The following is a 25,701-nucleotide window of genomic DNA, read 5'->3' on the forward strand; positions in this document are numbered from 1 at the left end:
GATTATCTGCCTCCCCCGTCGCCTTAGGGCTGTTATAGCGAAGGCACTTTATAACAAGATAACTGACTAACATTAAAAGCTATTTTAAAAGTTAAATGTTAATATGGATTGGAATCTGGTGCTTACTCAACAAACCTATCCATTATGCTACGACACTCGTTGCGTTGTTTTCCTACTCTGAAATATAGCACAATTTTGTCCATCAAAATCTCATGAACGGTTTAAACTTTACAGACTTTTTTTTTTTGCTTATATTTATTAACCGATAAAGGCTTCATAAAATAGTAGGTAAAGAAACTTTTGAAACAATGCCGCATCGGCGATTTTCAAACTTATTTTTACCCCAAAGTCTTTTCCGCTCAACACCTCCTTCCGGGCATTATTTTTAAAATGCGTGTGTTAGTAAACCACCAAGTCATTTGAAATCTCAATGGCATCATTGCAGTCTAATTACATGATATTAATTACACCAGCGTTTTGAGCTGGAAAGGTTAAATGCTTTTAGAAATATTTTAGTCAAAAATTGGGTCAAAATATGGTTAATTTTTGACCTAAAACCAAACATGAACACGTTGACCGCGATATCTCTTAGATGTTAAAGAATGTTGTGATAATATTCTACCCACTGCATTACCACCTTATTATGTAACCCTACAAAGAATCTGAACAAAATCTGAGAGGGTCGATGTAGACTCATATTTTAATACTGCATGGTTTTCAAATGGATGCTCTTCTAAGACTTAACAAAAAATAAAAGTAATGCTGTCATCGGCACGCAAAATGTTCATAATTTATAATTTAGATTGATGATTATAATTTAGAAGTAGATCATAATTTAGAAAGGCTCTTACTGCTATACCCCATGCTAGTGGATCAAAACAGGACACGACTGCTTTGCTATGTGAAAGACGAGGGTTTTCTTCATTCGTACGCAAAAAATGAAACAATTCTAGTGCAGCACTTTTCTCCTAAGTTGCCTTCACGGGAATGCAGCATTAAACCATCGATATTTTAGTTATCCCTAATTGCATTGAAGGCTATCGAAATTCAACGTATTTTTGATGAGCATTCGAACCTTCACGTGTTGTTTCGTCAAGTTGCATTTTAATCTCCAAGGTAGTTAAGTACCGTAGAAAGGAACATTGATAGCTTACTATGTCTAGCATGGTGGGTGGGGCTATCATGTTCTCCCACAAGCTAATTGCTGTTAGTTTAAAATTTCAAATGGCAGAAATCCTCACTGGAGCGAATGAATGAAGGTTGGGAAGAAAAGCTTGAAAGTTTTTATTATAGCTCAGTATTGACTGGAAAATATAGGGGAAAACGGTGGGAAGATGATGAGGATTGGGAGAATTGCATTGGGAAGGGCAATTAATTTTTCCCTTGAACTAATGAATCAATAACTTCTCGCAAACCAATTTAAAAGTACAAGGTCAGGTCAACGATCCGTTGTTTGACTGGTATAGCTTCGCTTTGTTATGTCTTGTCGCTTTCGGGTAATCATCTCCTTAGGCCAAGTTCAGACGCCGTACTTCACATGAGCCGAATCGAATGCTAATGAGGGAGAACAAAGGATTTTTCTCAATTGCATTCGATTCGGCTCATGTGAAGTACGGCGTCTGAACTTGGCCTTAGTTGTATTTCTTAGAGGAAGCCCTCGGGGTATACAGCCAGCCATCTTCTTGAAAGAGTAGCATGTCGCACTCCTGGCTGCTTCATTTCGCGGAAACGAAATCACCGGCGCGTGTACGTAGCCCGTTAGGCAGCTGCCCTCCGATGAAGCTTTACTATATCCTTAAGAAGAGATGATATTAGTCGAATCCGACAAAAATGTAGATAAACGTACGGTCAAATGTATTATTGGGTGATAGTCTAAAGGATTATTTTGCACTCGAATGGCATCCCGTTTTCTTATTACCCTCTTCCGTCGTTGGCACTGTTCACTATTAGAGCAATTTTACACTTTTTACCCAGGAAGTGAGGCCTGGGTTAAAACTTCGGCTCTTTTTTTTTCCTCGTTCAGTCACAAATCGCCGTCTGGTCTCTAAAGCGCATGCGTCACCTGTGTATGCGTGCAGCATATGGAAGTTTACAGAAGTCGTCGTGAAAAGTTAGCGCGTATTTCATGATTTCTAGGGCGATGAAATCACATTCAAACGAACACACCGTTCGCGGTAGACCAACACTAAAGGACGTTAATGGTTTTCGGAACGGGTTGGTCTGCAAGCCTTACAAGAGATCAATTTACGAGCGAACGTTTTGAGTGAATTTATCAAGAATCATGTTATACCAAAAGAGCTATCGCCATAACTCTGCAATTCAAAATACCTGGCTTGCTTGAGAAACGCAAAAACAACAACAACAACAACAACAACAACAACAACAACAACGACAAAGGCTAAGGAAAATAGACTAAAACGTTTATAGGCTGATGTTGAGACCTTGACTCATTTCACACCCTAAAGGCCGGCAAACGAGTAAGAAGCAATCGATTCCAAGAAATGTGATCAAAGGTGGAATAGCTTGAGCACATCGATTCGATTGAACTTCGTACGACTTCAAATGCAGAACATTTAACTCAATTGCAATATGGCTAGTGCTTCTCAGTATAACGACTGCCTGGGTACACGCAGCAAGGCGTCTAGTCTTATTATTCCTTTTTATTTTATCTTGCTTAGCCATCCAGTTATTACTCCTCTGACAAAGGAAAACATGCTGGTCTTGGAAACGATAACTTTATAAGCTGATTTGGCGGCAAGAAAAGCCAGCAGCTTATAATTAGAGTACTATGGAATGAGTATATTAGAAAATGGGAATTATTCCTGGGAACATGCCTGATGACGATTTAAACAGGACCAAATATTCTAATAAATGTAGAATGTGTTCATTGATCCCTTGAGGAACCGCTTTTACATGTCCTTAAGGTTTATCTCATCTCTCGTGCTCGGCTTCTTCCAACTTGGCAAACTAAATACTCGCAAACTGTTTCGACTTGCTATTGAGGCAGTACTATATCATTCTCAGCACGTCGACATTTTTTATTCCCTGGAAACAAATTTACCGCCTTCAAGAGTGGTGGTCTAAGGAGCCTCTCTAACTGAGAAACGCTCATCTCCGTCTGATGCAACAAGGCGCCGTCATCCATGTTGTTGCTCATGACCGCAAAGGACTCCGCTTTCTTCGCTGCCCACAATTTTCCTAAATACTTGCCAGGTTCTGCCCAGACACAGCAGCCTGCTGTCCACACAGCACGAGGAGTGACAAGTTTTACATTTCCAGGGAAATTTTCCCTAGGATAAGGCAAAGCTGTGGTAGTGTCCTGCACAGGACTGCCGCCCTGAATGCGCACTCCGTAGTCAGATTTTCCTGTTAAAAGATACAGGGTTCCACCTCGAGGACCACACGTATTCTTAGCGTAATTACGTATTCGCGTCTCAAATGCGTGCCAGGGTCCGACGTTAGATGTCTCAAACTGTGGTACTGCGTTGGAAAGAGTGAATGTAGCTTTCATGAAACTTTTGTCGAACGTATTCAGCGTCAAGGGGTTCATGTGTCCTCGGCTTAGCGGACTTACAATCGTGTCCGTAATTGCTGTAGAGTAGGCGTCGTCCAGGCCACGGACATCTGTGAACATAAATATAACGTTAAGAGTGCCTGCCTGTAAAAATCAGACAAATTCTTAATTTCGCGGCAAGGGTCCAAAATTCGATTTCGCTCATATTTTAATAGCCGACGTTTCGGCGTCATCGTGACACCATTCTGAAGGCAAAGGGAATAAATTAATGCGAAGATTTGATTTCTATACTATACAGCTCTACAAATAATATAATATAATATAATATAATGACAAAGGATCACAAGTTCTTCAAGTGAACACCTTTGCGCGAATCGAGTCTGTTTGCACGTTTAGGGATGGTTTAAGTTTTCTTATAAAAAAGCATCTCCTTAATTAGGCAGTCAAATTTGTTCGAACATTTAGCAAGCACGTGAAATTGTTCTGAAAGACAAGGAAATCCCCGCAAGCGTCTGGTAAGAGGTAAGAGGACGAAAACTTTGAAGTTATAAAACACCGTTATATCCATATATATGCAACTAGTTTTTCGCGGTGTTACGGAAAAGCTGTTAATCTTCATTATATGTGAAATTTAGAGTGGAGTAATGTAGAGTTCTTGTAAAAGAAGCAGCGGAAACCGAACTTGGTTGGTGATATAAAGCGGGACAAATCTAAATTCGACACCGTCTTTCTTCACTCAAACTGGAGCAGCTTACGACGGTAATATTTAAGCAAAATTCCAATAGACATAAACGAATTGAGTTGTGGACCAAAAATATAACAAATTTCGGGAATTTTGGGCGCCTTTTACCCCGTGCTACATCCGCAAAAATCCACGCAGCATGTACGCGCGCGTGCCGCATGCGATGGCGCAATTTGTTCTAAAAATAGAAAAATTGTCCCATATCATAGGGACAGCCCCAATACTAGAAATGGCGCGCGCTTACGGCCTCCGTCCCCGATTATGGTTCCTGATACAGGATATTGCGGCGCGGTGCTAAGCCCATAGCCTTGAAAAGGAGTTTTTTTTCCGGCTGGCGTGCACTTGCGAGGAAACTTGCGATTCTCTTCGGCCAGCCAACGCAAGTCTCTACGCAAGTTCAACTTGGGACTTTTTGCAACTACTTACGAGCCTGTTTGACCAGGGCCTTAAGAAAACTTTCACAGGAAATACCTGGATTCCTCCAGTTGTAGACTTTGATATCGTTCATGCTAAACTTTCCAAGATCTGTAGCCTGCTCAGGAGTAACTTTGTACGCTGAATAGAAAGCGGTGTTTTCATCCAGATCAAAACACGACACAAAATAAGGGGGCTTTTTAGCAGGATCGTTAGGTAACTTCTGTTGTATTTCCCTTCCACGAGTAGCGATCCTGGAAAGGCCTGTAGGACGCTTGTTTCCTGCGAAAAATGGGGAGACGCGGTCGCCCCACAACATTCTGCGAACTCTCTTCCATTTACGCGGGGATCCTTGTAAATGAAAAAGTGAAAAAAAAAAAAAAATGAAAAATTCAATCAATAAATGGCATTGACAAAGTAAATTAAATTTGATTTGCTGAGATAAAACGAAGGCTACAAAGTGAAACTGGGAAGGCTTCAATCCAGCTCGCTGGTGCCGGTCCAGGTGGCCGTTCGGCGAGACAAAGGCTATATTACCTCAATTTCCTTAAGCGAGGAGGGATCTCTTGACCTTTGTTCTGTTTCCACAGAAGCCAGGAAATTTGTTAACTTTCGATTTTTCTTCGATTCTCTCTCTGTACAGAACATTAGGCTACGCTAAGAAGTGAGTCGCGTTGTAAAGGTGTTTCTTTTTTACGTTATAGGAAAACGACAAAAGATTTTGCAAATTAAGCAATTTTGCCGATTTTGCCGTTATATTTTCCCTAAAAGGAATTAATATCGTATAGGGCTTAGAGAAGGGGACTTGACTTTTTTCCCGCAGGTCACTCACAATAATAATGATAATAATCAAATTTCTTTTGCGCTAATTATATAAAATATTCATAAGCGCTTTACATTTTAAAATATAAAAATATAAAATATACATATTTATAAAAATTTAAAATACAAAAAGTAGCATTACAAATAAAAAAAAAATAGATGAAAGTAATAAAATTTATCACTGAATGGTGTAGGCTTCTCTGAACAAACATGTTTTTAGCTGTTTTTTTAACAGAGTAAATGTTTGGTTGCTTCTGAATGGGCTTTGGTAGCTTGTTCCACGTTGATGGCCCAGCATAGGCAAATGCCCGATCACCCAGTGTCTTACACTTCGTTCGAGGCATAACTAACAACGTGAGATCGTTAGATCGCAAAGCGCTTCGAGGAGATGACTTTTTCCTTATAAGATCTGAGATATAACGAGGAGCCATACCGTTCAACGCCTTGAACACAAATATTAAAACCTTAAACTTTATCCGGAACTCAACAGGTAGCCAATGAGGGTCAATTAAGTAGGGGGTGATATGATCAAATTTAGGCACTAGGCATACAAGTCTTGCTGCAGCTTAAGAAATTTTGTAGGCGGTTCAGTTGATATTGTGGCACTCCAGAGAGCAGTGAGTTACAGTAATCTAGGTACGACGTCACAAAGGCGTGAACTAAAATTTACGAACAACAATTTATGTTGGAGATATTAGCTGTTCAAAGGTATTAGGTTACTCTAGCTTCCCCTCTTATGCCGTGTTTTCACGAGAGAGGTTCACTACGGTTACTGCTTACCGAGGTTTCGTAACTAAACCGTAGTTGTCAGAGAAGCTGTTTACACGGAACTATAAATTAACTGAAGTAGGCCTCTTACAACGAGCGGTTTTAGGTTTCCACGGAAAGCCAGTGCTGAAATGTTGCACAGAAGCTATTGGAAAATTATACAATTTCTGACTTTACTCCAATGCCCAACGCAGGTCGTTGTCAATTTGTAGGAAGCTAAGTGATGTCGAGCCAAACTCTCCATAAATGTAAAGCTTTGTAGATGAATAGTAGAAAGAAAATTTTGATTTCTTGCTAAGCCTCTTCCCGCAAAAAACCTGCCGGCATCTGCCGCGGAGCCCGGGCTACGTAGATGTTTACCGGTACTTACGACAACGTCTGCTTTTCCTCGGTTACTGAGCTAAGCCATGCCTGATGAGGCGTTTAGCTGTCCACCTAGGTTGGCTCACTTTGATTTTGCCGCCATTTACCGAGGTTTGCTACTGTGTTCACACGATTAAAAATTTCACTTCAGTAAAGTTAAAACAAAACCAAGGGAAACATTTCTCGTGAAAAATAGCCCACCTAATTCATCAACTGTTTTCGGTTGTTATCGCGAGGCCGAGCAGTTGATAGGGTTTAATTAATAGTCAAGGGAATAAAGATAGCAGAGTTGGATTTATCACAGAAATGAGGAGTTGGTAAACCTGCTAACGCACACGGAATTTGCTGTAAACTGATTTGTAGGTTCGCTCTTATCTATCAACGTTTTTTTTCCAAAAAACTATGTTTACAAGCTACCACTTACTTTTTCCACAAGTTTCCTTCGAGAATACAGCCGTAGGCACTACAACGGCAGCGATAATGAAAATTAAAACTTTTCCTTCCATCACTGTGCAGGGTTTGAAAGTGTTAAGAATCGAGACGTTTGTTCTTTATTATGTCATGGAATTTCAATGAGAAACTAACGAGGCCAGTATAAGACCCTTACAACATCGTGTTGTTATAAGCTTTTAAAAAGCCAAGTATCGTGTTCTCCCACAAGTCAATTTACTTGAAGCGTGAAAGATGTAGTGAGATTCATTGAAGGGAATCAAGTGGTATTAAAGACATAAAGATGTGGTCATCTTGGTAAAGAAAGCCTGAGCGTTTTCTCGATTTTGCCGGTTGAGGAACGAAATTACAAACTGATTCTGGTGGTGTAGAAACACAGGCGGCCAAGACGTTGTATACGATTAATACGTGACATTATGCTGTTGGCGATTGCGTTACAATTTTAGCCGTTTATAAGACAATGTATGAGAATGCTTCGAAAATTACTCTAAATGCTACGTGTAGAAAATAATTTGAATAAAATGGCTTACCTTATGTTTGCAATGCGTTGTTTTGATGTCTCTGGCTTCCTGGAGGTGGTTTAGAGCCATTTAGGCGAGTTTTAAAACTCTCTTATCTTGATAATCTCTTGATCTAGATCAAACAAAAGTTTGTAGCCTAAAATGTTAGTATACCTCATCTAACGATTTATTCTAAATGCTTACTAGTAATTAAAGAGTAACAAGAGAAAATGAACCCTTGGTTCATGCCCTCACTCTTTCTTCTGCGGGATCATTTTTAGTCTCTACGGTTTTCGTACAGTTTGACGATTCGAAGCATTTTACTACCCAAAACGTAGTAGTTTTACTGCGTTTGGAAAACCTGTCGTATGGTAGGTTGGTCGTATAGTTGAATCTTGAACAGGTTGACGTTTAGCATTGAGAGTGACACCATTTTTGGATGTTCCGGTCAGGAGATAGAGGGTTCCCCTTCGAGTACCGCATCAGCACATACTTTGAGCGTACTTCTTTAATTTTGTTTCAAATCTCTCCCAGGGTCCGCTGTTCGGCGTTTCATATTGAGGTAGAGCATTATTAAGAGTCATTGTAGCTTTCATAAAGCGTATATCAAACGTATTTATTCCTAGAGGATTCATGTGGCCATGTGGCATCTGATTAGTGGTTCTTCGTCCGTTGTAATAGCTTCCTTGTAAGCGCTGTTAACTTGGATAGTGCTAGGAGCACCTGTAAACGTAAATAGATTTGGTTTCAAAGTGCCCAGTAGCGCCGGCTACCGTTGCTGATTAAGAACAAATAATTGGCATGCAAGGAAAGTGCAAGAAATTTTCACCCAAAATTAGAAACTTGTTATTCTAAACCAAATCAAGAAGGTAGTCGTTTATTAGAGTGGAGCCTAAGTAAAGTGTAAATATTTGGATGGGTGGGTTGGGAAGGAGGAGGCGTAGGGTGGAGGGTGTGGATGTAATGGGTGTCGACCCTGCCCATCCCAATCCAATCGTACCCCCTCTGCTGACTTGCCGAAAATTGCTGATCGAATTGTTCAGGCTATGCCAGAATTTTGGTCTATTTCCAATGTTCACCAAGATCGATGAGGCAAAGTAGATAAGTGGAATGAACCCTCGAAGAAATTTGTCGAAAATGTCATCCAGGAGGACAAGAGTTTCACTCGCATTTTTAGTATGTAAAGAATTCATAAGAATATGACTTTTAGTTTTCACGAATTTGAAAATGAAGAACGAGTCATTGAGACGTCATTCGAAATTATTATCGTTGATTGTTTTAAATTGTTTGTCCAAAGCATTCGTTATAAGAATAACGTGGTCATTATATCTAATATAGCTGTGACCAAGAATTTCACTACTTCGATCTTTCGCTTCCTGTTACACTTTTTCTATAACGTCTTCAGTGGTTTCCCAAAGTTCCCAACATGGCGAAAACTTTCACGTTAAATCTTGTATACTCAGTTCTAAACAATAACAATTCTACATACCTTTAGGTCCCGGAGTCCCTGGAGGGTTTCTCTAATTGTTGGTGTCGATGGCATTTCTGGAATTTTCATCCAGATCTGCTGCTTGTTCTGCCGTCACTTTATACGCGGAATGAAAATGGATATTCCTGGTGGGATCAAAAAGTGAAAAAAAAAAACAAAAAAAAAACAAAAAACAAAAAAAAAAAACAATAGGGAGAGGTGCCTGGAGGGTCAGAAGAAAGTTTCCGCTGTATTTCTACTCCGGTGCCAGTGTTCGGAAGGCCTTCAGGACGCTGATCTCCTACAAAGAAAGGCGGAACTGCGGTTCTGCGAGTTCTCTGCCATTTAGTTCGGGATTCCTCTAAAATAATAATAAAAAAAAAGACAGAAAGACTGAAGCATTTTTTAATATGCTATCGGTGACAAAAATATATTTTCCCTATTTGATTAGTGGTCTTACAAAACAACATTGCTTCTTATTACGTGGTCGGTGCGAAACAAGAACGAACTGGTCGCTTTTCCTTCAGGCCTTTTCTTGTCTTCCAAGCTAGATTTAATCTAAATAATCTATCACATTAAATTTAGTAGTCAAGAAAAGAAACTTTCCATGCAAGTTATAAGAATATAATAATAACCTTTATTTTCCCTCGGCAGTGTTTATCACAAAAAGACTAGTGGGACCGAGCAAACAACTAAAGCAAATAATTCAAATAGAACATAACATTGTTACGGAATTCACCCGTATCCTGAATAAACTGTCTAGTGGCCGGAAGTTGTGTTAAACGTTTTAAATGGTCTAAAGGCTCAAAAATTTTGCCATCAACTAACACTTACCGATACTAGAATCTTCATTCAAAGATGAAACAGCTGTAGCTATTGAAATTTCGACAACAATGAAAAGTCAAACTTTCCCTAATAACATCCTGCCAAGTCTTACGCGTTTGAAGTTCAGCGTCACAATACGTAACCTCTAAATGGTGCTTATAACATAAAATGCTCCTTTATTTCTTTCTTGAGTGCCTGAAACTCAATCTAATACCAATTAGTAGAATTCTACTAGTATATTAATGCAAATGCTGCAATCTGATTGGCTGAGCTACTCGTATACTATCAGCCATTAGAGTGCAGTGGCTGTCGGTCGTCCACAAAATGCAACGTTTTTATCGTTTTTTCCGAAGTTTTGGGAGAAAGTTTAGATGTAAATGGATAATTAAATTCCTGAGAAGACTAAAAGACGGACATTAGCGGTTTCTTGACGTTAAAAGCTTGAAACTGTTGAAAAAACGGGTGCGCGCCTAAACAACTGCAAATTTACCAAGGACAAGTCAATGCGTGCGATTTTGTTAAAGCGTAAAGTTCAATAATGCGTAGAAAAATAATTAGAAACCGTTATTTGCGTTTATTTCAGTTAGAGTTCTACTAAAACAATTAGATTATTCGCTCTCGATTTCTATGAGGCGATAGTTGATGTAATGGGTGTCGACCCTGCCCATCCCAATCCAATCGTACCCCGCTCTGCTGACTGATAGTTGATTCGGCCTGCGGCCTCATCAACTATCACCTCATGATCATGATCTAATTGTTAATTAGAGGTTGCATATTTTAATCTCCGTTTTTCTTTTTCTCCATATAACAATTTGTCAAAGCCTTAATTAACTAATTAACCTAAACGCATTTAACTTGTGAGAGATCACATACCCCCGCCCTAAGCTAATGTTAGATTCGCTTGTGATTCAAATACTGATTTCTCATAAAGAATATGACACGCTTTTAGGATCATGGGAAATTTAGCAATTTTACCGCTGTCGTAATCTTTTTGACCCTTTAATTTTTGTTATTTTCCTCTTTGCAGTTTTGACTCCTGAAAACCCGGATTTCTCTTTCAATGTATACCCGTGTCATTGACAAAAACTCATCTTCACGCGGTTGAAGTTATTATTTCTACACTCAACAAGAATGAGAAATTAAATGCTTGTTTTACGAACTTTCTTCAATATTATTAATCGAAAGAAATCATTTCAGATAGAAAACTATTTTTTTCTACACGCTAGATGAAAAGTGATTATTAACAATCACCGGTTTGAACGAGGAGATAAGACCTAGGAAAGATTTTCTAAAACTATCTAAACAAACGACCAATTGAATTGTATAATAATGTTATTTAATTGAAAATGGCAACTAATAAAATGGTAACCCAAAACGTTTCGTTTTCATCAGCCATTTTTACACCACCAAAATCATTTTGTGATTTCATGCCTTAGCGAAAATCGAGAAAAGCCTGAGGCTTTCTTTACTAAGATGACGATTATATCTTTATGCTTTTAATACTATTTGATCCCCTTGAATGATTTTCACTAAATCTTTCACACTACAAGTAAATTGACTTGTGGGAGGTCACAATACTCGGCCTTTTAAAAGCTAATATCAACACGACGTCGTAAGGGTCTTAGATTGGCCCGCTAGTTTTATTAAAATTCCATGACATAATTAACAACAACTTTCAAAGCCTGCACAGAAATGGAAGGAAAAGTTTTAATTTTCATTGTCGCTGCCGTTGTAATGCCTACGGCAGTGTTCTGGAGAAAGTAAGTACTAGCTTATAAACAGAGTTTTTTTTTAAAACGATAGATAAGAACGAACCTACAAATATTTACTGCAAACTCTCTGCGCGTTAGCAGGTTTACCAACTCCTCATTTATGTGATAAATTCAACTCTGCTATCTTTATTCCCTTGTCTATGATAAGGGAATAAAGATAGCAGAGTTGACTGAGCTCTGTCAACTGTTCGGCCTCGAGATCACATCCGACAACAATGGATGAATATAGGTGAGCTATTTAAGAGGGGAAGCTAGCGTAACCTAATACCGTTAAACAGCCTGAATATCTCCAACATAAATTTTTCTTTCCACTGTGGGAAAAAAGTCCATTCCCCTTCTCTAAGCCCTATACGATATCAATATTAATTCCTGTTAGGGAAAATATGTTAACCGCAAAATCGGCAAAATTGACATAATTTGCAAAATCTTTTGTCATTTTCCTATAACGTGAAAAAGAAACACTTGAACAATGTGAGTCACTTAGCGTAGCCTAATTTTTTGTGCAGAGATAAAATCGCAATTCTAGCAAATTTCTTAAAAGAAAAGTCGAAAGTTAGGAAATTTCCTGGAAATAGCAGCGATATCTTGTCTCTCCGAACGGCCACCTGGACGGGCACCAGTGAGTTGAGTTACATCTTTCCCAGTTTCACTATGTAGCCTTTATCTCAGCGAATCAAACGCCATTTATTGACTGAATTTTTTTATTTTTCCACTTTTTCATTTACAAGAATCCCGAGGTAAATGGGAGAGATTTCGCAGAATGTTGTGGGGCGACCCCCTCCCCCCACTTTTCGCAGGGAACAAGCGTCCCACGGGCCTTCCGAGGACCGCTACTCGAGGATAGGAAATACAACAGAAGCTGCCTAACGATCCCCCGAACACGCTTCCTTCTTTTGTGTCGTGTTTTGATCCGGATGACAACACCGCTTTCTATTCAGCGTACCAAGTTACTCTTGAGCAGGCTAAAGATCTTTGAAAGTTTAGCCGGAACGACATCAATGTTAACAGCTGGAGAACTCTAGAAAAACAAACGTGGTGTCGATACAGCGATCATTTTATTTGGTCAATGCCCGCACTATCTGTGCTATATTTTTTCATAAGTGAACACAGTGTATTTTTGGTTTTAGCTTTTTATGAGAAATGTATGTTAGAAAGATAGCGATGCAAAGAAAACCGCCATTCGCAGATTTTTCTCTGTTACCGAAAGAACCCATTTAAATGCAGCGCATGCGTAGTGAGTCAAAAAATTGCGATTGAATGCGGAATTGATTTCTCGGAAATACGCCTATTTCTCGAGAGCCACTCATTAGAATTTCACGAAATTTGGCGCGAAATACTTTACAAAATGAGTAACTGGAGTATTGAAAAAAAAAAGAAAAAATTAAAAAAATAACAAAGGAAATTCTAGATATTCCAGTTAACCTCCTACAAGGGACAATTAAAGATTTCTCTGTTAAACTATAATTAAAATGGTGTTAACCTGTGAGCGTCGTTACAAGCTTGTTGTATGCAAGTGATAAAGAAAATCTAATGACTAGATTTTCTGTAAATAAAGAAAACCGATTTTAAAAGCCTCTTTATATTTATACATGTTGCTGTGGTAACGGCACGTACGTCACCTTAACTATCAAAACACGAAGTCTGTGTTGTTAAATTGCCTGTTGCCATTTCTGGCGACCAAAGGATCAAGGGTTTTAGAGTAAAAGGTGAATGAAACACGGGTATCAAATATTATGTTCAGCAACCTTAAGCCCTGGTCAAACAGACTCGCAAGTAGTTGCAAACAGCCGCAAGTTGAACTTGCGTATAGACTTGCGTTGGGTGGCCAAAGGGACTCGCAAGTTTCCTCGCAAGTACACGCCAGCCGCAAAAAAAAAAAAATCCATTTCGAGGCTATGGGCTTGGCACCGCGCTGCGGTATCCTGTATTTCACTGGCTAAAAGGTTGCTATAGCAACGAATGGACGACACTCACCTTGCACTGACTTGGGTTGGGTGGCGAAACGGTGACTGAAAAACTTGTGTCTACTTGCGTGCAAAGTTGATGTGAACCAGATAGTCAGATTCAATCGGTGCCAAGTTATTCATATAGTTTGTTTTTTTTTTTTTTATAGTATTTTATTATTTTAACACTTACACTTACATTTGTGTTGACATATTTCATCGTTGGACATTCTCACGATCTAATTTGTACTTATATATGTATATTTCATTCGCTTTTTCTACAACTTGAAAATGATCTCAGGAGGATCAAAACGTCGGTTTTTATCGCTAGTTTTATTCTAAAATGTGTGTCGAAAAAAAACTACTTAGAATACTTATGGGATAAGTAAATTATATAACAGGAATTATTGGTTACGCCATTCCTGGGAACATGCCTGATGACAATATAAACAGGGCTAAATATTCTAGTAAATATAGAGTGTCCACTGATTCTTTGCGGAACCGCTCTTTTATGTCCTTCAAGTCTATCCCATCTCACGTGCTTTTTTTAAAACGGGTTCTTCGAGGTTGGGAAACTAAATGCTCGCAAACTGGTCCAAACTGTACCGACTTGTTATTAAGGCAGTGCTATATCATTCTCAGCGCGTCGACAATTTTCATTCCCTGGAAACAAATTTACCTCCTCCAAGAGTGGTGTTCTAAGAAGCCTCTCTAACTGAGACACGCTCATCTCCGTCTGATGCAACAAGGCGTCGTTATCCTTGTTGTTGCTCATGACTGCAAAGGATTCCGCTTTCTTCGCTGGCCACAAATTTCCTAAATACTTGCCAGGTTCTGCCCAGACACAGCAGCCTGCTGTCCACACAGCACGAGGAGTGACAAGTTTTACATTTCCAGCATTTCCAGGGAAATTTTGCCTAGTATAAGGCAAAGCTGTGGTAATGTCCTGGACAGGACTGCCGGCTTGAATGCGGACTCCGTAGTCAGACTTTCCTGTCAGAAGATACAAGGTTCCACCTTGAGGACCACACCTCTTCTTTGCGTAATTATGTATTCGTGTCTCAAAATCCTTCCACGGTCCGCTGTTAGATGTCTCGAACTGTGGTACTGCGTTAGAAAGAGTGAATGTAGCCTTCATGAAACTTTTGTCGAACGTATTCAGCGTCAAGGGGTTCATATGTCCTCGGCTTAGCGGACTTCCACTCGTGTCCGTAATTGCAGTAGAGTAGGCGTTGTCCAGGGCGGGGACACCTGTGAACGTAAATGCGATGTTTAGAACTAACTGACCGTTATGTAAAGATGATGTTGATGATGACACGATACTGCTAATGTTAGTAACATCCAATTTCCTGGATCCTAATAATAGTGAGCCTCAGATTGTCTTAGAAGCTCGGTTAAACCCGGGGGTAGCTCCCCATGAGGGAATATACGACGAACCTCCAAATGGTTTTCTTTTAGGCTGGAGGTGTGCAAAAAGGTAGGGTTTTCCCAAGTTGAAGTATAGGAAAGGGTAGGGAAAACGACGGTCATACAGACGCGCTCAAACGGCTGATTCGGCCAAGTTAAATGAAAAATTTAATAAAATTCGCTCGATTATTTTAATTCTTAATTTACAGTCGCATCAGTTTACATGCAATTATTCTTTTTACTCACGTCCACAGTTCTCTGAGGGGCATGCAGCGGGTATATTATTACGTAATACGTTTTGTATGCCTTCGTCTATATTATATACTGAAACTGAACTTTCAATATGAATTAGTATTTTAGTGAAAACAGCGAGATTGTTTACTGAACTTCTGCATTCTTTGCATTTTGTTTTGTTTGTTTATTAACTATTCTTAACAGAATGGGGCATAAAGTCCTGCCCAAACGCACTCACAAGTAGAAGCAGTCTACTTGCAACTCTGTTTGGCCTAGCCTTGCGTACACTCGCTTTGACATGCTCTGACCTGCGCTCACTCCTTGCACGTAAGTAGAGACAAGTTTTCAGTCACCGTTTGGCCACCCAACCCAAGTCAATGCAGGTCGAGTGACGTCTATTCGTTACTATAGCAACCTTTTAGCCAATAAAATACAGGATATTGCAACGCGGTACTAAGCCCATAGTCTTGGAATCGTTTTTTTTTTTTTTTTTTTTTTTTTTTTTTTGCAGCTGGCGCGTACTTGCAGGGAAACTTGGGACTCCCTTTGGCCACCCAACGCAGGTCTCTACGCAAGTTCAACTTGCGGCCATTTGCAACTACTTGCGAGTCTGTTTGACCAGGGGCCCGTTTCTCGAAAGCCCCGGAAACTTTTCGGGCCCGTAAAGCCATTTTTAGTCCATCTGTATCTAAAAACGGAGAAGTGTATACGCCTGAAACTTCTTGTATGAAGGGAACCTCTGTCCATATTAAGAATACATGAATAAAACAACTCCGTAATCGTAAGGTTCTAGATTTTGCTATGGCTCTCCGGCCCCGAAAAGTTTCCGGTACTTTCGAGAAACGGGCCCCAGGGCCTTAAGAAAACATTCAAAGGAAATACCTGGAGTTCTCCAGCTGTTAACTTTGATGTTGTTCCGGCTAAACTTTCCAAGATCTTTGGCCTGCTCAGGAGTAACTTTGTACGCTGAATAGAAAGCGGTGTTTTCATCCGGATCAAAACACGATACAAAATATGGAGGCGTTTTAGCAGGATCGTTAGGTAGCTTCTGTTGTATTTCCCTTCCTCGAGTAGCGATCCTCGGAAGGCCCGTTGGACGCTTGTTTCCAGCAAAAAAAGGGGGGACGGAGTCGCCCCACAACATTCTGCGAACATTCTTCCTTTTACTTGGGGATTCTTGCAAATGAAAAAGTGGAAAATATAAGATAAATTCAATCGATGAATGGCATTGACAAAGTAAATTAAATATGATTTGCTGAGATAAAACTAAGGCTAGAAAGTGAAACTGGGAAAGTTGTAACACAACTCGCTGGTGCCCGTCCAGGTGGCCGTTCGGCGAGACAAGATATCAAAGCTCAGTATTTCCTTAAGCGAGGAAGGATCTCTTTACCTTTGTTCTGTTTTCGCAGAAGCCAGGAAATTTCCTAACTTTCGACTTTTCTTTTAAGAAATTTACTTCGAATTGCGATTCTATCTCTGTACAAAAAAATAGGCTACGCTAGTGACTCACATTGTAAAAGTGTTTCTTTTTTACGTTATAGGAAAACAACAAAAGATTTTGCAAATTATGCCAATTTTGCCGATTTCGCCGTTATATTTTCCCTAAAAGGAATTAATATCGTATAGCGCTTAGAGAAGGGGAATGGACTGTTTTCCCACAGGCCACACACAACAATTTATGTTGGAGATATTAGCTGTTCAAAGGTATTAGGTTACTCTAGCTTCCCCTCTTATGCCGTGTTTTCACGAGAGAGGTTTACTACGGTTACTGCTTACCGAGGTTTCGTAACTAAACCGTAGTTGTTAGAGAAGCTGTTTACACGGAACTAATAGAGTGTGTTCACGTGACGTCATCAAATTCTCAAATCCAAAACTAAAGAGTCCCTGAAGGTTTCATCCTCATCAGGCACAAGAGGTACTAAATTTATCTGTGTTTACAACTTTCCAGCTCAATAGCGTCCTTCGTTTGAAAACCAGAGCATTTTGAATTTCGGAGTTATGGCGGTGCGTGACATGAAGCTAAGATCGCGTTTGTCGAAAAATATGCACTTATCTCGTGACTTTTAGTTATTTTAGGAGTTAAAGTACTAGGAAAAGTGCTTGTGTAAATGTCTTTTAGTTCGGGTTAGATAATCAGTTGTCTAGATAGCCAAAGCAAGTTCCAGATGTTTACACTATTTTTCAGCCGCCATATTGGAGGGCTAGGCTCTGTAATTTTGCGCGGAACATTTCGACGAATATCTCAACTTTGGGACAACGCACACACCTTAAACTTGGAGAACTGTCTTCTTTATTTATCGTCTATGATATAACAATTTCTTGACTTTATCCACTGAATGGTTTTTGATTTTATTTTCTATTGCGTGACAATGCACACACTCTATTGACTTAGGTAGGCCGCATACAACGGACGGCTTTATGTTTTTCACGGAAAGCGAGTGCTGTAATGTTGCACAGAAACTATTGGAAAATTATACGATTTCTGACTTTATTCCGATGCCGAACGCAGGTCGTTGTCAATTTGCAGGCAGCTGAGTGATGTCGAGCCAAACTCTCCATAAATGTAAAGCTTTGTAGATGAATAGTGGAAAGAAAATTTTGATATCTTGCTGAGCTTCTTTCCGCAAAAAACCTGCCGGCATCTGCCGCGGAGCCAGGGCTACGTAGATGTTTACTAGTACTTCTTCTCCTCGGGGCCGCTTTAAATTCTAACATATGCTTTTTTTCTCCATAGACCTCAAGTACGATTTTTTTTTCTGTCACTTTGTGGCAGGTCTTCTTCCAGTTCCGCCTACATGTACACTGCTACTAAGCTACTGTGCTTCTAACTGAAAGAAAACGCTTACGGCAGTTGACGATGAACGGGAAACAGCAGTCCGGGATTTCTTTGTCTAAACATGAGTTAATTTAGCTTTTTTTGCCCGTTGATTTGAAACCTACTTTGTTAGGAGGAATCTTTGTCTATTTTTCTCTTCTTTCGCTCTGAACACGGGAACAATTGCCGCAAAGATATCGCGACAATGTCTGCTTTTCCTGCGTTACCGTCGGTTACTGAGCTAAACCATGCCTGATGAGACGTTCAAAGGTTGGCTCACTTTTGATTTTGTCGGCATTTACCGAGGTTTGCTACTGTGTTTACACGATTAAAAATTTCACTTCAGTAAAGTTAAAACAAAACCAAGGTAAACATTTCTCGTGAAAAATAGCTCACCTAATTCATCAACTGTTTTCGGTTGTTATCTTGAGGCCGAGCAGTTTATTAACAGGGTTTAATTAATAGTCAAGGGAATAAATAAACATAGCAGAGTTGGATTTATCACAGAAATGAGGAGTTGGTCAACCTTGCTAACGCGCACAGAGTTTGCAGTAAATATTTGTACTTTCGCTCTTATCTATCAACGTCTTTAAAAAACTCTGTTTACAAGCTACAACTTACTTTCTCCACAAGTTTCCTTCGAGAATACAGCTGTGGGCACTACAACGGCAGCGACAATGAAAATTAAAACTTTTCCTCCCATCACTGTGCAGGGTTTGAAAGTGCTAAGAATCGAGACGTTTGTTCTTATTAACAACGTTTATTATGTCATGGAATTTCAATGAGAAACTAACGGGGCCACTATAAGACCCTTACAACATCGTGTTAATATAAGCTTTTAAAAAGCCAAGTATCGTGTTCTCCCACAAGTCAATTTACTTGATGCGTGAAAAATGTAGTGAGATTCATTGAAGGGAATCAAGTGGTATTAAAGGCATAAAGATGTGGTCATCTTAGTAAGAAAGCCTGAGCGTTTTCTCGATTTTGGTTAAGGAACGAAATTACAAAATGATTCTGGTGGTTTAGAAATGGCTGATCAAAGCAAATCTCTTTATCTCTTTTTCGAGCTACCATTTTATTATTCGCCACACTGTTATGCAATGCAACAGCCGATTTGTTTAGATAGTTATTGGAAAATCTTTCCCAGGTCTTATCTCTTCGTTCAACCGATGAATGCTAATAATCACTTTTCATCTAGCGCGTAGAGTAAAAATATTTTTCTATCTGAATTTATGGATTTCCTTTTATTAATAACGTTAAAGAATGTTCGTAAAACAATTTCTCATGATGATTTCTTGTCAACAGCTGATGACACAGGCATACATTGAAAAAAATCCGAGTTTTCAGGAGTCAAAACTGCAAAGAGGAAAGTAATAAAAATAAAAGGGTCACAAAGATTACGACAACGGTAAACGTCGCGCGAGAAACATCCTCGGAAGAACTGGGTATTATGTCTAAAAATACCTTAAGAGGGATTACCTTTGTTATAAGGCCTATATGGGGCATTCACTCTCTTATCTTGATAATCTCTTGATCTAGATCAAACAAAAGTTTGTAGCCAAAAATGTTAGTATACTTCATCTAACGATTTATTCTAAATGCTTACTAGTAATTAAAGAATAACAATGAAAAATGAAACTTTGATTCACGCCGTCACTCTTTCTTCTGCAGGATCATTTTTAGTCTCTACGGTTTTCGTACAGTTTGACGATTCGAAGCATTTTACTTCCCAAAACTTAGTAGTAGTTTTACTGCATTTGGAAAACTTGTCGTACGGTAGGTTGGTCGTATAGTTGAATCTTGAACAGGTCGACGTTTAGCATTGAGAGTGACACCATTTTTGGATGTTCCGGTCAGGAGATAGCGGGTTCCCCTTCAAGTACCACATCCACGCATGTTTTGAGCGTACTTCTTTATTTTTGTTTCAAATCTCTCCCAGGGACCGCTGTTCGACGTTACGTTTTGAGGTAAGCATTGGTAAGAGTCACTGTAGCTTTCATAAAGCGCATATCAAACGTATTTATTCCTAGAGGATTCATGTCGCCTTTGCTTAGTGGTTCTTCGTCCGTTGTAATTGCTTCCTTGTAGGCGCCGTCCACTTGGACAGTGCTAGGAGGACCTGTAAACGTAAATAAGATTTGGTTTCAAACCGCCCAGTTGTGCCGTCCACCGTTACTGATTAAAACCAAATAATTGGCATGCAAGGCAAGTGCAAGAAATTTTCACCCAAAATTAGGAACTCGTAATTCTAAATCCAATCAAGAAGGTAGTCGTTTATTAGAGTGGAGCCTAAGTAGAGTATAAATATGTGGATGGGTGGGTTGAGGAGGAGGAGATGTGAGGTGGAGGGTGTGGATGTAATGGGTGTCCCTGCCCACCCCCACCCAATCGTACCCCCTCTGCTGACTTGCTGCAAATTGCTAATCGAATTCCTCAAGCTATGCCACAATTTTGGTCTATTTCCAATGTTCACTAAGATCGCTGAAGCAAAGTAAGTATTGGAAGCGGTCCTCGAAGAAATTTGTTGGAAATGTCATTCACAAGGACGACAGTTTCACTCGCATTTTTAATATGTAAAGAATTGATAAGAATCTGACTTTTAGTTTTTACGAATTTGAAAATGATGAACAAGTCATGGAAACGTCATTCGAAATTATTATCCCTGATTCTTTTAAATTGTTTGTCCAAAGCAGTCGTTATTAGAATAATGAAGTCATTATATCTAATATAGCTGTGACCAAGAATTTCACTACTTCGATCTTTCGCTTCCTGTTACACTTTTTCTATAACGTCTTCAGTGGTTCCCCTAAGTTCGCGACCTGGCGAAAACGTTCACGTTGTATACTCAGTTGTAAATAATAAAGATTTTACATACCTGGAGGTCTTGGAGGCCCTGGAGGGTTTCTCCAATGACTGGTGTCGATGGCGTTTCTGGAATTTTCACATAGATCTGCAGCTTGTTTTGCCGTCACTTTGTAGGCGGAATAATTAACAATTATTCCATGAGCGCGCGTTGGATATGAGATGGTAAATAGCCAACGAGGCCCGTAGGGCCGAGTTGGCTATAACCAATCTCATATCCAACAAGCGCGAATGGAATAATTGTTTTATTAAATTCGGTGCGTTTGTATTCTTGGAAATATAGCTTAATTTTATTGGGTTTTAATTTTACAAAACGACCGGAAGTCGATGTGACAAAAACAACAACAAGTGGGAAATCACATGACATGCGCGCCGTTTGTAAAATTAGTTGAATGAAAAATTTGAGAGCGAAGCAAACGAATTTGTTGAATGAAATTGCAATCAAGTAGAATTCAAGAAACGTCTATCAAATGAAGAAGATATAACCTTGGCCAGAAAGTTTGAAAAGCGTTCGAGTTCGAGTCATGGAGAAGAGCCAAATAATTGTGCACTTGCACATTGCCATCGTAATAATGCTGCGGAAAACTTTGATCGCCATGTGACACAGACGTTGTGCCAAAATTATTTTCGACAAGATCTCTCTCAGGATTCCCTTGCTTTGAAAGCCTTGGCATTTCGAGCTGTACGTGTGGAGCTCATTGTTGGTCAGTTTTAGAGTCAAGGACAGAAACTATCTTAGCGTCAGATTCATCTTCAGAATCTCCGAGGCCACCCTGGTGATTTTTCGTGGCTGGTAAAGAACCGGGCTTACTTCGGTTCAGCTCAAAACACTCAACTCCTTGAGGTGTTTTTCGCAAGGACAGAATTGTTGGCGCTAGCTGTCGTTGATTCTCTCGTCGTCGTCGGCCAAAAAAGAGACTGAGATAAAACTAGGTCGTCCTCTGTAGCTGTGCGGGATTCTTGCTCTCGGCCGATCCGAGCTTGCTTAGTCGAACAGTTTCCTCATCTGCTCATTGGAAACTGGTTTCTTATGGACTACGCCGGCAATTATGCCTGTTTTCCTGCGGCCTTTTACAAATGCATATGCTCTAATAATTTATTTGCCTGGTCAGAGATAATGGAAAACGGTTTGTTGTGCAACGGCGTGCGAAGGAAATGATCAACTGGCGGCTTTAATGGAGTTAATCAATGAACTTTTGCAATACGTGTCATCTTTCTTCCTCGCAGACGAGTAAAAACACTTCAACTGAACATTCAGTTCTTCTTTTGACATTTCTTATATCGGTTTCGAAAATTTGGTGCCACCAGGACTAGCAAGCCATTCTGTTCAGGTAAAATTTGTTTTTGTTACATAATCTTCATGAATGCGTAAAATCTCGCCGGTCATATTTTAATTTTGCAACTTTAAGGGAAACTTAACGTATACGTACCGTTAAATAATCTTATCTCCAGCTTTGTGGCTTTTTTGTTGTTACTGGGTCGGCATTGTCCATAATTTCCTGTATTTGCTGTGTAGATAGCTCACCGAATGTGCTTTTTTTCATCCATTTTTTTTGTCGACGAAACTTTGCTTCACGCGAAAAAGCTCATGCCGAGCGACATTTGCCGCTTTCATTTCCATATAAGGTCAAACGCAGGTATAATGGCTGGTAACCGAGATCCAGTGAACCAATCAGAAAGCTAGAATTGCATTATCCGAGGCTGAGAATTTAATAAAAAGGGATATTCCTGGTGGGATCAAAAAGTGAAACAAAATAGGGAGGTGTGCTTTGAGGCTCATTGGGAAGTTTCTGCGGTATTTTATCATTTAAGAAAACGTGGATTTATTTGGACTGATCGATTTAATTCATAACTGATATATTCTGATGATCAAGTCGGGTGAAAAGAGTCTTTTCCCTTTTTGTCGTTCGCCTGGTCGTTCGTTACTCATTTCGTCAACTGTTTTTAGCTTGACCAAAGGCATTAAGGTGGCTGAACACAGTTTTTGATACATGTGTTTCATTCACCTTTTTCTCTAAAACCCTTGATCCGTCGGTCGCCATAAATGGCAGCAAGGAAGTTCACAACACAAGCTTTGGTTTTTTGATAGTTAAGCTGACGTATGTGCCGTTGCCATGGCAACATGAATAAATAGAAACAGGCCTTTAAAATCGGTTCTGTTTATTTGTAGAAAATCTAGTCATTAGATTTTCTTTATAATTTGCATGCAACAAGCATCTGTAATTTAGAAATTTATAATAGCCTCTACTCGGATTACCGTAATTCAGATGGGCTAATAAAGCAAGTTTGGCTGGGAGAAAAATTTGATGTTCTTAAAACAAATATTTGCCCGAGAAGTGAAGCTTCGAGGGTAAATATGCTAGTTTTAAGAACATCAAATTTCCAAGGGGCAACAATCAGACCGATAGTTCAAAAACTCTGACATCCATAATAAAACAACTAGATACTATAACTGATCTAAATTTAAGCTGTCCTCGCTACAAGAGATGCACGGAAGGTGGCTGGACGTTCACCGTAAGAGCAATCGAAGAATGGAACAAGCTAAATGGCGATCTTAAGCGTAGTCTAAGCACCAAGCATTTTAAAGGATCACTTTTTAAATCAATTTTAAAAAATAATTTACTACTCAATCATTTATTAGTATCTAGCAGTTTTACATTTTTACAAATTACCTATTGTAAATTAGTCATATTTAGAAGTTGTACATAGTGATTTTAATCAATTTTCTTTTTGTGTCTATTTCGAGGGCCACTACCGCTACCACTACCGCTACCGCTGCCGTCGCTGCTGCTGCTGCTTCTCCTGCTGCTGTTACTCCTGCTGCTGCTATTCCTCCTCCTGCTGCTGCTGCTCCTGCGGCTACTGCTGCTGCTACTGCTGCTGCTACTGCTGCTGCTACTGCTGCTACTCCAGCTACTCCTGCTGCTCCTCCTGCTGCTCCTCCTGTTCCTCCTGCTCCCCCTGCTACTCCTGCTACTCCTCCTGCTACTCCTCCTGCTACTCCTGCTGCTACTGCTGCTACTCCTGCTGCTACTCCTGCTACTCCTGCTGCTCCTGCTGCTCCTGCTGCTCCTGCTGCTCCTGCTGCTCCTGCTGCTCCTGCTACTGCTGCTACTGCTGCTACTGCTGCTGCCTTCGGCCTCATCAACTATTACCTCATAGAAATCTCGAGCTCATAATCTAATTGTTAATTACAGGCTACATATTTTAAACTCCGTTTCTTCTCTCCATATGACAATTTGTCAAAGCCTTAATTAACTAATTAACTGTAATTAACCTAAAAGCATTTAACTTTTGGGAGAACATGATACCCTCGCCCTAACGAGCTAATGTTAGATTCGCTTGTGATTCAAATACTGACTTCTCATAAAGAATATGTCACGCTTTTAGGATCATGTGAATTTTAGCAATTTTACCGTTGTCTTAATCTTTGTGATCCTTTAATTTTTAACATTTTCCTCTTTGCAGTTTTGACTCCTGAAAACCCGATTTCTCTTTCAATGTATACCTGAGTCATTGACAAAAACTCATCTTCACGCGGTTGAAGTTATTATTTCTACACTCAACAAGAATGAGAAATTAAATGCTTGTTTACGAACATTCTTTAATATTATTAATAAAAAGAAATCATTTCAGATAGAAAACTATTTTTCTCTACACGTTAGATAAAATGTGATTATTAACAATCACCGGTTTGAACGAGGAGATAAGACCTAGGAAAGATTTTCTAAAAACTATCTAAACAAATGACCAATTCAATTGTATAATAATGTTATTTAAATTGAAAAGTGGCAACTAATAAAACGGTGGCCCAAAACGTTTTGCTTTGATCAGCCATTTTTACATTTTATTACTTTGTGATTTCGTACCTTAACCAAATCGAGAAAAGCCTGAGGCTTTCTTGACTAAGATTATGGCTATATCTTTATGCTTTTAATACTATGTGATTCCCTTGAATGATTTTCACTAAATCTTTCACACTACAAGTAAATTGACTTCTGGGAGAACACGATACTCGTTCTTTTAAAAGTTAATAGCAACACGATGTCGTATGGTTCTTAGATTGGCCCGCTTGTTTTACTGAAATTCCATGACATTATTAACAACAACTTTCAAAGGCTGCACAGAAATGGGAAGAAAAGTTTTAATTTTCATTGTCGCTGCCGTTGTAGTACCTACCGCTGTCTTCTGGAGAAAGTAAGCGCAAGTGCTAGCTTATAAACAGAGTTTTTTTTAAGACGTTGATAGATAAGAACGAACCTACAAATATTTACTGCAAACTCTCTGCGCGTTAGTAGGTTTACCAACTTCTAATTTAAGTCCAACTCTGCTGTATTTATCCTCTTGTCTATTAATTAAACCCTATCAACTCCTCGGCCTCGAGATAACAACCGACAACAGTTGATGAATATAGGAAGCTAGCGTAACCTAATTTTTCTTTCCACTGTGTGAAAAAGTCCATTCCCCTTCTCTAAGCCCTTTACGACATCAATATTAAATCCTGTTAGGGAAAATATGTTAACCGCAAAATCTGCAAAATTGACATAATTTGCAAAATCTTTTGTCATTTTCCTATAACGCATAAAAGAAACACTTTTACAATGTGAGTCACTTTGCGTAGCCTAAATTTTGTACAGAGATAAAATCGCAATTCAACAAATTTTTTAAAAGAAAAGGGGAAAGTTAGGAAATTTCCTGCCTTGTGGGAAAACAGAACAAAGGTTAACAGTAGAACCCTCCGCGCTAAAGAAATAGCAGCGATATCTTGTCCCGCCGAACGGCCACCTGAACGGGCACCAGTG

General features: G+C 39.5%; 2 protein-coding genes and 1 pseudogene across 2 annotated transcripts; all 3 read right to left on the reverse strand.

Moving 5' to 3' along the window:
* Nucleotides 1-2,253: 2,253 nt before the first annotated feature.
* Nucleotides 2,254-7,205, reverse strand: LOC110041398 (uncharacterized). The gene is made up of 3 exons (XM_089275317.1): nt 7,048-7,205; nt 4,728-5,021; nt 2,254-3,624 (listed from the first exon to the last, which is right to left on the reverse strand). The coding sequence occupies exons 1-3, from the start codon at nt 7,127-7,129 to the stop codon at nt 2,996-2,998; spliced, it is 1,005 nt and encodes a 334-aa protein (XP_089131443.1). The 5' UTR covers nt 7,130-7,205; the 3' UTR covers nt 2,254-2,995.
* Nucleotides 7,206-13,729: 6,524 nt separating this feature from the next.
* Nucleotides 13,730-18,800, reverse strand: LOC110041336 (uncharacterized). The gene is made up of 3 exons (XM_089275350.1): nt 18,659-18,800; nt 16,105-16,398; nt 13,730-14,832 (listed from the first exon to the last, which is right to left on the reverse strand). The coding sequence occupies exons 1-3, from the start codon at nt 18,738-18,740 to the stop codon at nt 14,198-14,200; spliced, it is 1,011 nt and encodes a 336-aa protein (XP_089131476.1). The 5' UTR covers nt 18,741-18,800; the 3' UTR covers nt 13,730-14,197.
* A 519-nt stretch (nt 18,801-19,319) lies between these two features.
* LOC149102000 (uncharacterized) lies at nt 19,320-22,698 on the reverse strand (annotated as a pseudogene).
* Between the last annotated feature and the right edge of the window lie 3,003 nt (nt 22,699-25,701).

Source organism: Orbicella faveolata, unplaced genomic scaffold (assembly GCF_042242905.1).
Source record: "Orbicella faveolata isolate gen_17 unplaced genomic scaffold, um_ofav_v1 contig_36, whole genome shotgun sequence".
NCBI lineage: Eukaryota > Metazoa > Cnidaria > Anthozoa > Scleractinia > Merulinidae > Orbicella > Orbicella faveolata.